The sequence below is a fragment of the Solenopsis invicta genome, chromosome 14 (assembly GCF_016802725.1).
Source record: "Solenopsis invicta isolate M01_SB chromosome 14, UNIL_Sinv_3.0, whole genome shotgun sequence".
Classification (NCBI taxonomy): Eukaryota; Metazoa; Arthropoda; class Insecta; order Hymenoptera; family Formicidae; genus Solenopsis; species Solenopsis invicta.
This window is the reverse complement of record NC_052677.1, coordinates 6,529,257-6,542,270: the sequence shown is the minus strand read 5'-3', so window position 1 is coordinate 6,542,270 and position 13,014 is coordinate 6,529,257. Positions and strand designations below refer to the sequence as shown.

At 38.9% G+C, this 13,014-nt stretch overlaps 1 protein-coding gene and 1 pseudogene across 1 annotated transcript; one reads left to right on the top strand and one right to left on the bottom strand.

Annotated features, from left to right (window-relative positions):
• Window positions 1-352: 352 nt before the first annotated feature.
• LOC120359503 lies at window positions 353-2,052 on the bottom strand (annotated as a pseudogene).
• A 6,118-nt stretch (window positions 2,053-8,170) lies between these two features.
• Window positions 8,171-9,846, top strand: LOC120359500. The gene has a single exon (XM_039457107.1). It carries the CDS (start codon window positions 8,855-8,857, stop codon window positions 9,815-9,817), a length of 963 nt encoding a protein of 320 aa, XP_039313041.1. The 5' UTR covers window positions 8,171-8,854; the 3' UTR covers window positions 9,818-9,846.
• The last annotated feature ends 3,168 nt before the right edge of the window (window positions 9,847-13,014 follow it).

The window sequence follows — 13,014 nt, the reverse complement described above, 5'->3', positions numbered from 1 at the left end:
CTTTGTTATAGTGTTTTAAAAAGCTCTTTAGATCAGCTATTAGATTGTCGAATAAAAAATAAGGTATTCTATTAAAAAAAATTTATTTGATCTTGACCTGATCTTGGTGATATCCCCCAAGGTCAAGTCGGTATCATCAACAGATCATTTTATGTCTTACAACTTTTATCTGGAACACTTTTGTAAAACTTATATTTTTCGAGATTTTTCAGGATTTCCATACTTTTTCTTCACTCTGTATATGTTTAATAAATTATATCTCGAAAGTTCTACTTTCCAGATAGGTTTAAACATCAAATATGTTTGGAACAAAAAACCACTGAACAAAACCTGCATAATACAAACATACTTTTATAAATAGATCTAAACACACAAATGATACTAATACAAATAATATCAATACACCCATGCAATTAAACGTATGTTTTTTTATAGACTGTTGTAAAACTTTATTATATAACGTATGTGTATCTAAGACGGTATATACATATGTACATATAAAATTATAATTAGAACAGATTTTTAATTTTTTAAAGAAAAGTCTGAAATATCTCTTTTTAAAATTTTATAAAAATCTTAGGATATCAAGATTGCAAATATAAAGTTAAAAGTATCAATACATAACAAATAATATTTAACATTTTATTTACATTACAATTTACGCGCTTTGTTTTCATTGTAATTATTACGCTCGATGACAAAAAAGATACCTAAAGCTTTACAAATATTTCAAAAGCAGCTAAATCTCTTTTCTCTCAAAATTATATTGGATTAACTCATTTTTGCAAATGAGCACTTTATTTGTATGTTAGTAAGTATAATTAATGCAATTGTTGATATATCGGCGATTGTCCATCAGTCACACCTTGCGCCGCCAGTTCCGCGAGTGTTCTTTCGAGATAACTATGGTAACGGGATAACCGTGGCCGGACATAGATGGTCCGAGCTCGGTCTTGTGGTGGATCTCTTTCCACGTGACGACGTCCTTGCGACCGGTGGTGACCGATCAACCGATCGTAAAGATCAGCCTACGCTCGAACGCAATCTGCAATAGTTTCAATACACGGCGACCGAGATTGTTGTCCGGCAGGTAGCATACCCGGGGGAAGCCCACAGCGTAAAACGCCTGACCCGGATTTGGATGTTCGTTACCCTGAATTCCGGATAAAATGCTTAAAAAAATAAAATTAAAATAAATACCGATTTTCAATTGTTTCCTGCGGATATATTTATATTTTTCAACTTATTATTCAATTGATTTTAAACTAGTTTTATTTAAAATTAAATTAGTTTACTCTAAATATGAAAATTCTTTCCAAATAAAAATTATTTTAAAAAACCGTTTATATGTGAACTTTTTTTTAGAAATAGTGAGATTTATATAGGAAGACTTAAAGAACTTATAATTAGAGACCTATAAAAATTACAATTAAAAAACGTAAAAGAATTTTATAGTCTTTCTGATTTATGTAAATTTTCGTGATAAGTGCAAGTTTTTCTCTTTCAAATATTTACTCTTAAGTGATTTGTATGGTATTAGTGTATAGTATCAGTACCAGGAAGCCCGGTAATGACCGCGATATCCGCGTCCAGTTCATCATGCCCGGCGGTTGATTGCTCCTCTTCTCGCCGTAGATGATCATACGACAAACTGAGCACTGTATGTACATCGGCGGCTGAGCATTGCATTCAAGCATGCCAAGAGCAGTCTGTGCCTGCAACGCGTTAATTCAACCGTCAATGGTTCAGGAGCACCCAAGCATACTGGACACGAATCGGAGCCGTCACTCTCCACCATTTTCACATATTGGGATATCACGTCGGACGTGGCGTCCATTCTTACAAGATTAATTAACATTATCTAATTATATTGATCATTCTGCGAACGTTCAACACTTTAACGTTGACAAAATCTTGAAATTAAAATATATTAACGCATACAAATATGAAAATAGCTCAAATTTAGATTTATAAATAAATAAGTTATTTTATTATATTTGAAAAATGTATAATTTATAGACGATTGAGTAGCTAAAATGAGTAGGGCCACTGCACCAGTCGCTGTACAATCATCAATACATGACTGTTTAAAAAAAGTAACTATTAAAATAATGAGACTTTAAAATAATGAATGAAACCTATTTGATATTTTTAGACTTAATTTTTGATTTGAGTAAAATTAAAGAGATTTGATTAAAGTATTTTTTATTTGTAATAATATTTAAAATGTAATTATGTTGATTTTATTTGTTCGTTGACTAATGCTTACTAAATGTATTTTTGTAAGTACATACTGAGAATGGAATCTTTGAATCCCGCGTCGTCGCTTTCCATGCTACTGTCCAGTAAATCTACTGGATACTTGGGATTCAAATACGTGGAGACAATGTCTACTCTCGGCCTGCGATCGCTCTTAGTACTGCTGGAATCGACGTCGAGCACCACGTCGCAAGTCTTCCACTTCTAACTGGACTCCACATTCGTTGTTGCGAGATTATTCTTAATGCCATGTTTGCTGCTGAATATGTTGAATATTCAAATCTTGACAGAAAAGCAGAAAGCAGAAGAGCAAAGGCCAATCCGAGTTCGCGCTGTAAACAGTATACATTTTTTTCAACATGGTAAGGGACTTTGCAAAAAGCCGAAAATACATAAGACGTAAATTAATGTTATATTTATGACGGAGTTATATTTATGTGAAATTATTCATTCTATATTAAATTAACCATTCGTTTACTCGTTTATTTGGCCTTTGTTACAAATTGTTAATAAAGCTTAATTTTTGATGATATTGAATAATAATATAATACATTTTGCAAAGATTAAATAAATTTTGTTTCACAATAACGCCTTTGCTGCCTTCGACGACTGCTCCTTTCTCTTATTCGGTCAGTCGGATTGAAAATGCCCCTTCGTCTTGCATGAGAAGTATGTCACCTCCTTTGACTGGCATTCCTTAACCGTGTAGCCCTTCCTTCTACAACCCTTGCACTTCTCCTTCATCTTTTCCACCGCTTTTTTCCCACTTCTCTGCTCGAGGCTGTATTACATACTTTTGAACATTGGAATATTTTCCCAACGGTGGTACACTTAACTCCTTATACGCATTAAATGTATTGTAAAATTTATATAGTAATAAATGTGAAAAATACTAATCTATATCTGATTGTAGTACTAAATTTTGTATTCATGTTTTCCATACTATTGTGCGACATAAGTACTTTAAACTTTCCAATAATGCAACGAAACCGAGTATTTTTGCGCATTGAAGCACCCAGTACAATCTGCAACACACAAATACGATCGATTAATTTTTTGTACAGCTTATGTCCTTCGTGAAAATTTTTCTCAAAACTTTTTTACGAATTAGAATACTTTCTAGAAATACTGAAAAAATATACACAGTTTCTCAAAATCGTTCATGTATGTTAATTGCAAAATATTCAAAGATCTGTATAAAAAATTTGAGAAATTTTTAAATTATAGAAATTCTAAAATACACATAAAAGGTCTAAAAAATTATATGAAAAGTGTTGAGAAAAATTATAACCCTCGTGAAAATTTTCTTATTTTACAAAATGAGAATACTTACCTTTTTAATCGTTTTTGAGCATAAGATAAAGTGATTTTCTTTCAAGATATATTCACGGATTCCTAATGTGTACCGTTGTAAGTACATATCCCAATTCATATTTTGTATGTTAACTTCAAAGTTTCTACTATTTTCCTGCTCGCTTACAAATTTCATTAATGTCGTCATGTTGCTGATATTCCATTTCCATTCATTTGTTGAAAAGAATTCTCCAGTTTGGGCGGTCTATCCGTTTGGTTAACTTCATCATTCTAGAAAGAAATGGTGTATTTATTATTACAAATAAAATTTGTTCATAATTCATTCAAGGGAATACTTACATGGGTTTGTGGCCTCGGGCTCTTGATATCAAATCTAGGATGAAGGCAGACAGCAAATGTAATTTTGTCCTAATAATGGCGTGAATAAATTTGTTTGTTCTGAATGTGAAACTTGGATACCACATCACGGGTTTTGATGGAGTAGAATATTTTTTTACAAGGTATTCAAATTCATTTCATCTAGTAAGAAATATATATACATTTATATAATATAATTGTTATTATCAATGATAAATTGTTTAGCTGAAGAAATAGTATATATTCTCTTTGTCTAGACTATAGGAATATGTACGAGTATACGTATATTATTTATACAATATCTTAATCATAGTTAAAAGAAGTGTTACTTTTCTCAAATTACTTAAGTTAATTTGAACAACGGGTACGAAGTATTTTCTTTAGTTTCCATCTTCAAGTTATTCTAATGAAAAAATTTTTTGAAATAATAAAAAGTGAAACTAAGTGGTTCGAAAACTTTTACAAGGAACTTTGTTTTTGTTATAAAAGATTATATATTTTCGTCATGTTATCCGCCTATGAAATTTCCATTTATTCTCCGAAGAATTATCCGGTTTGTTAATGGTCATACTTCCAAATAATAACATAATGATCACATGGGATCCACTGGACCCCCCTGCACAAAATCAGTCGCCAATTACCAGCTTTTTGATATTTCGTTGCAAAAATATTACTGAACATACCTTGAGATCTATTCTTTATCATCTAATAATTTTTTTTTTAATTAGAATTTAACATAGTAAAAAAAATTCAAATAATCTCGTCAAGAGGGCCAATGAGAGTCAGCGCAGATATAGGTGCGCGAATGTTTATTTCTTGTCCACGACAATTTTCAACGTATTATTTTAACTAATTACAATAATTCCGGACGTTTCGACTCATTTTGAGTCATCTTCAGCGCAATATATGTATACAAAATAAAACCTCCTCATCAGTCAGCAAAACGGGAGGACATTGCGTCACTGGCGGTTTGACAAATCCGTTGTGGCATCTTCCCCTGCGACAGTGTCGCAAGAAATAACACTTTTCTGTTCAATGATCAGACGTTTTTTACACAGAACTTGTTTAAATTGATCAAAATTGATTGACTCACCCATTCTTGACTAATGAGGACGATAGAAGCCTTGGTTAGGATTAAATTTCGTAAGAATAATTAATTCTCTTGTCACACTCGTATACACTCGACAACAGGTCATGCTCTCTATCGAAAATCAAAATGTATACTGGCTGTGTGTTCGGTTTCAAAGTCTTGTTACAGATTCGCACGCAAAGACACGCAGTCGGGGATGCATAGATCAAAATAAATACATAAATACGGTCTATATGAAAATACAAGAAAATATGAGTAAATAGAAAAGTCGTTCGCAGCTTGTCATAATGCATAAAAATAATTAAATAACGAGAATCTGATCTTATAAATTATTGACTCTGTTACAGTTTGTTAAGTAATGAGAGATGCATGATGTAAACAATCAGTATCTGTTTGCAAATTAAGGCTATTATTCTGTGATTGTATATGTAACATTTCTGATGTAAGTCGCCTACCCAAAAACCGCTCATTGTCTAGGATTATTATGTTCTCCCAATCAAAGTCATGGTTAAAATTTAATCTGTGTTCAGTGATTACGGAGTGGCTGTTTGTATTCCACTTAATATGGTTACGATGTTCAGTGATTCTTGTTTTCAATTTTCGGCCCGTTTGCCCTACATATGAAGCATCGCAATTCTTACACATAATCTTGTAAACTACATTTTTCTTATGGTTATTTGGGAGAACATCTTTCTGCACTTTAATAAATCTGCTTAATTTATTAAGGCTGAAAAAAGATAATTTTACATTAAGTTTCTTGGTAATAGTCTTAAATTTCTCGGAGATTGAAGGAATGTATGGCAGTAAAAACCATGGCGCTCTATTGTTTGTGTCAATATCTGTGTTCTCGTCTATCTGATTAATTGTCTTTTTATTGATAAGCGATTTAAGGCGGCTGTTTATTGTCTCGAAAATAAATTCTACAGGATAATCATTGATTGGGAGTGTGTTTACAATAAGCTCAATGTTCTTACTGTGGAATTTAGGGTCAGATAGTAAAAACGCTCTGTCAACCATTCCCATAATGTTCCCCTTTTTTGAGACAAGGGGTGACCCGATAAAAAATTCAAGTATCTTCCCGAGAACGTAGGCTTGTGATACCAATCAAAAATTAGAGCACCCTCATTCTTAATAATGGTGATGTCCAAAAAATCTATTTTGTCCCCCTCTATTTCCAATGTAAACTGCATTCTGGGGTGAAACGAATTAAACGTGTTTAACGTAAGATCAATCAGATTTCCCGGAACTGCCATCATTACATCATCAACATATCTAAAATAAAAGGGTGGATGCACCCCAATTTTTCCTAATGCCCAGGATTCCAGATCCCGCATAACAAGGTCCGCAATCACTGGAGACAACGGAGATCCTATGGGGATTCCGAATTTTTGTTTGTAGAAATTATTACCGAAACTAAAATAAGTCGAGTCAAGAACAAGTTGTATCGCCGTTAAAAATTTCTGTTTTGGGATGTTACAAGTGTCCCTAAGAAATTCTCACCTGTTTGAGATGCTTTCTAACGCTAATCCTATGGGAATATTAGTAAATAATGAGACAACATCTAATGAAATTAATTCGTGACCTGGTTCTAACCGTTTGTCCTTCAAGTTGCGGACTAATTCAAAGCTATTATTTATCTTACTTGCGGCATCTGGAATGTTTTTTGAGATAATCTCGTGTAACAACGTGGCTAAACCATGAAGAGGGCTGTCGATAGAGGAGATAATTATTCTAAGTGGCATACCAGGTTTGTGAACCTTCGGGAATCCATACGTCCTCGGGAGATTGCCATCACTGCAATACACCCTCTTGAAAGTAGACTCTGTGATGTATTTTTTGTTCTTCCATCTCGTCAACAATTCACGAGTGCCCTTTGTCAATGTGCTAGTTGAATCTTTTTTTATATTAGAGTAAGTATTTTCATGTAACATTAGTAGCATTTTAGTCATGTAATTTTCTTTGTCCATGAACACGGTGATGTTGCTCTTATCGGCTTTTGTGATCATTATATCCGGATTATCTCTGAGGAACTTTTTTGTAGTTTTCATCAAATAATTGAAAGCGTTAACAATTTCACTGTTTTACTGCGGTAGGGAGAAAATATTGTTGATGAGTGGAATAGCTAGATTTCTGATATGTAGACGTTGATCCGGTTTAACTTGAACAAATTATTTTCAATATTTTTGATATGTTCAAATATTGCATTTTTCCTATCGCAAACTGGCATGGAAAAATTTTCCCCGAGTTGCAATAGCAATTGTACCTCCTCTGGGACGATAAATTCACTAGTCATTTGTCTCTGATATTTGAGGAGCCATTCAATTTATCAATAAAGTCTCCCGGATTCACGGTCACTTTCTCCTTCTGCGACTGAGAGGATATGTTCGTTGTTTGTATCGTAAATTTTGGGTCGTTCCTATCCCTATCAGTGAACAAATAACAATAGCTTATTGGTTTTATTTTTCTTAGTAAGTGTTTGTTATTCTTATGTATCAGCCAATTGAATTTCCTATCTAACCTATCATGTTCTTGTTTTAAATGAGATTGAAACGTGGCCTTCTGTATATCGAAAAATGAATAGCAAATGTTAACCGGAACGTGTCGTAAAATCTGTCTCCTGAGGTGGAAGATTTGTTGTTGAGAATGGTTGACAGATCTAAACGCATCATTCAGTTCAACTTTCAACACACTCTCAATAAGTTGATTAGTTAGATAATCCCATTTGTGTACCGACTGATAATGGAAAAAATTGAGCTTACGGTTCACAATAAAGTGAAGATGTGGTGGTGTAATATTATTTTTAACGCATGTTCTTAAAAGTCTAATGCGGATCTTATTCTTAATTACATTTCTATGGTGTTTTATCCAAAGCTTCATATAAAAAAAATTCAAATAGAAAAAACTGCAAAATTTGACTTTTATACAAAAGTATTCATAAAATTTTTAATTTTTGAGATAATTCAACAAAAATTTAGGGGTGTATTCCGAAGAGAGTATACTTTCAGATAATTTTAACATAATGAGCAAATTCAAATAAAAAAAAAAAAATGCAAAATTTGACTTTTTTTTACAAAAATATTCATAAAAATTTTAATTTTTAAGATAATTTAACAAAAATTTATGAGTATATTCTCAAGAGAGTATACTTTCAGATAAAAATTACTTTTATAGAAGGTTGTCCGATTTTGAATGGTCTGTCTACCTTTAAACTTAGAAGAAAGATGCGTGGTCTTTTGAACCCCATGTGACTATTACGGATTAATATATTTTCTATATTTTTCAACTTTGATTTCTATTTGCTCATTGTTCCTGTGGCAATCAATTGCCACAATCCTCATACAAAAGAAAAAGAAAAGGAAAAAGAAACAAAAAAGAAAATTTTCACCAACCGAACATATGGTCTCCGGATGTTAGTCATAAACCTTCTAACATTCGGTAATCATAAATGTTGCATATTGTCATTGTTAGAGCACGTTTTAACCCGCTCAACATACAATAGTTAAGAGGTGAAATGGTTTGCCTGGAGAAGACATGAAGGCAGATCTCTCTCGACTACGGACATGAACGCGTCTCCGCCGCGCAATCAATTTGGATATCGATAAGTTTAGTTTTCCCTTGTTATATGTGATAATATAAAGTAAAGACTATATTTATACATTAACTGACTATTTCATCCATCTCCGTGTACCTATACCATTCCCACACCAAAGTGGTGACCCCGACGTGATCATTCTTTTTTTTTACGACCAAGCGCAAAGTTTCGCGGAATTGTGACAATTAACGCGTGTTTGTGAGTGAAATTGTGAGTGCACGGCCAGACAGAAGTGCAGCAACATGCCTCTCATGCACGACGACGAGGGACAGGCGTCGATACAGACGCCTAGGCAACCGCTGGTGCAACCTGCGATAATAGAGCCGCCAGGATATTTTATGCCTGGACCTGAGGTGAGCCGCGTGGGCATGCGAATGCCGGAGTTTTCGCCCACGGATCCGGAATTATGGTTTAGCATCATAGACCGGAGTTTTCAAGCCGCAGGAATAACGGTCGATTCGACGAAGTTCGGGTACGCGTTGACGGCAATCGGTCCGCGTTATACCGCCGAGGTGCGAGACATCGTACTGAATCCGCCGGAGGAGCGCGCGTACGAAATATTAAAAGCAGAACTTATTAAACGCCTTAGCTCATCGCAGGAGCATAAGACGCGTCGCTTACTCGAGCACGAGGAGATCGGCGACCGCAAGCCATCACAATTTTTGCGTCATCTTCGTAGCCTCGCCGGCAACGTTGTCGGCGATAAAGTATTGCGAACGATTTGGCTGAGCCGCCTACCCGCTCATATTCAGCCGCATCTAGTGACGCGAACGGAAGATTCGCTGGATCAGGTGGCGGACATCGCGGATACGATTATGGAAGCGACGCGTGCCCCGCCGTTGCAGGTCGCGGAAACGACGCCGTCTTCATTTTCGCGCAGCGCAGGACAGGACGACGCGACATCCTTAGAAGCAAAAATTAACTTGCAATTAGCGCAGATGCGCTTATCGATGCAACAAGAGATGGCAGAGCAGCTGACGGCCATTCGAAAATCTATTGAGGCGATCGGCGAGCTCGAGCGGGGCCGTAGCCACGAGCGACGGTACACACGCCCGCGTTCGCGTTCGCGTTCTCGCCCGCGAGCTCATGGCCATGCAACCAATGGCTTATGCTACTATCATTGGCGTTTCGGCCCAGACGCCAGACGATGCGAGGCTCCATGCTCCTCACAACAGCAAACGGGAAACGCAACGGCCAGTCGTTAATGGCGGCAAGCGATTCCGGCCAGTTGACACGTCGCCTCTTCGTAACAGACCACGATACGAGAGTCAGTTTCTTAATTGACACGGGAGCTGATCTTTGTGTCTATCCGCGGAGGATGGTGCGTGGTCCGCGACAAAAATCGAATTACGAGCTGTCGGCCGCAAACGGAACAACTATTCATACATATGGCACAGAATCTTTGGCACTGAACTTCGGATTGCGACGAGTTTTCGCGTGGCGTTTCGTCGTAGCAGATGTATCCAGGCCGATTATCGGGGCCGACTTCCTTTCGTTCTACGGACTGCTGGTAGATCTGAGAAATGGTCGACTCGTGGATGGCATGACGAGTCTGACGGTGCAAGGACGATGTTTACGATGCGAGACTCCGAGCATTAAAACGGTAACCGGAGCAACTCCGTATCACGAGTTGCTGATGCAATATCCTGACGTGACGAGGCCAGAAGGACGGCCGAGAGAGACCAAGCATGATACACGGCACTTTATCAAGACGACGCCGGGTCCGCCGGTGGTCGGTCGGCCACGAAGACTCGCGCCGGAGCGGTTGGCAGCCGCGAAAAGAGAATTCCAGAGGATGATGGAACTCGGAATTGTACGACCATCTAAAAGCTGTTGGTCCTCGCCCCTGCATATGGTGCCGAAGAAAGGAGAAGAATGGAGACCTTGCGGAGATTACAGGGCGCTCAACGCACGAACGATTCCCGATTGCTACCCGGTGCGTCATATCCAGGATTATGCACAGAACCTACAGGGAAAGAAGATCTTTGCAACGTTGGATCTCGTTCGAGCATATCATCAGATCCCGGTAGCGGAAGAAGATATACCAAAGACTGCGATAACAACACCGTTTGGTATGTATGAATTTCCGTACATGTCGTTCGGGCTGCGCAATGCCGCGCAGACCTTTCAGCGCTTCATCGACGAAGTTCTTCAGGGTCTGGAATTCAGTTTTGCATATATCGACGATATACTGGTCGCATCGTCAACGGAGGAAGAGCATAAGGAGCATCTCAAGATACTATTTGAGCGACTGCAGAAGTACGGAATCGTAATTAACCCGGCTAAATGCGTATTTGGACAGCCAGAAATACAGTTTCTCGGATACCTGGTGACGGGAGAAGGAACTCGACCCTTGCCCGAGCGAGTGCAAGCTATCCGACAATACCAAATGCCAAGGACAGCCAAAGATCTTCGGCGATATCTAGGCATGTTAAACTTTTATAGAAGGTTTCTGCCGAGAGCTGCCGAATCACAAGCACCGCTCAATGACCTTCTTCAAGACAACGCAAAAGGAAAGGAACCGGTACCGTGGACACCACAGGCACAACGAGCGTTCGAATTAACAAAAGAAAGCTTGGCACAAGCCGCTTTGTTGGCACATCCAAGGATGAGCGCGGAGCTGGCTTTGTTTACAGATGCATCTGATCATAGCGTCGGAGCCGTGCTGCAACAACGAGGTGACAATGGTTGGGAGCCATTAGCATTCTTTTCGAAGAAATTAAGCCCAGCCGAATCGAAATATAGCGCATTTGACAGAGAGTTATTAGCAGTGTACCTCGCGATTAAACATTTTCTGCATATGTTAGAGGCGCGAGTTTTTACAGTGTATACAGACCATAAACCATTAACCTTCGCGTTTCGACAAAAACCTGACAAGTGCTCACCACGTCAATTTAGACATTTAGACTTTATAGGCCAATTTACAACGGACATTCGATATATATCCGGAGCGGATAATATTGTTGCCGATACATTTTCGAGAATCGACGAAGTGCGGTCGCCGTTGGATTATGCAGCATTAGCGGCGTCGCAGAAATCTGACGAGGAGCTAAAAGATTTTTTGAGCCAAGAATCGAGTTTATGGTTGAAAGAGGTCGAGATCCCTGGAGCAGGAGTGACAGTGTGGTGCGATACAGCAACTGCAACGCCGAGACCGTTTTTAACGAAGATCTTTCGCCGAGCGGCATTCGAGAGCATCCACAACCTGGCCCATCCAGGAGTTAAAGCGACGGCTAAGCTCATATCTCAGAGATATGTTTGGCCGTCAATGAATACCGACTGCCGAAATTGGGCTCGTGCATGCGTACCGTGCCAGCGATCCAAGATTACGCGACATGTGGTAGCGCCCGTCGGAAAGTTTTCTGCACCATCCAGTAGATTTGAACATATCCACATAGATATAATTTTGATGCCGAGCTCCGAGGGAAAGAGATACTGCCTCACGTGCATCGACCGTTTCACACGATGGCCAGAGGCATTCCCGCTGGAAGACCAAGAAGCGGAGACGGTTGCTAGAGCTTTTTACGAAGGATGGATTTGCCGATTCGGAACACCTCTCCGAGTTACTACTGATCAGGGACGTCAATTTGAGTCCCATCTCTTTCGGCAGTTGAGCGAGTTGACCGGAACAACACACCTAAGAACAACAGCATACCACCCGCAAGCGAATGGTATGGTGGAGAGATTTCATCGTCAGCTTAAAGCGGCGGTGAAGTGTCATGCGAACAGCCGCTGGACCCAAGTGCTGCCGACCGTTCTGCTAGGGATACGAGCGGCCTGGAGAGAGGATCTGCAAGCGACTGCAGCGGAACTTGTTTACGGAGAGACACTTCGTCTTCCGGGACAGTTCCTGACTCAACGGCCGATGGAGAATTCAGACGATGGCGCTAATTTCATAAAGGAATTGCGCCACCGTTTTGACGATCTGCGCCCGATCGATGGAACCCGCCATGGGGAACGACGTCCGTTCGTCTTCAAGGACCTGGGGACAACCGACCAGGTGTTCGTCCGACACGACGGACCAAAGACAATGTTGCAATCACCATATGATGGCCCGTTCGTGGTCGTGAGACGTGATGACAAGAATTTCATCATAAGCATGCACGGGAAAAATGTAACGGTTTCAATAGACCGTGTTAAACCAGCATATCTGCTTTCAGATTCGTTAACAGACGCTGGCGAAACACCACCAGAAGAAACACAAGGACACAGCGAAGATAGCACTCGGGGCATTCGTCGAGAGCAAGACGAGAACGCGCCGACTCCCAGGGAGCAAGGAGAAACGGTGACGAGAGCCGGACGAAGGGTTCGCTTCCCGGATCGTTTCCAGGCGGGCCTCAGATAACAATAAGATTTATCCAAACATGCATCTATTTTATATGACAAAACGTTAAATATTTAT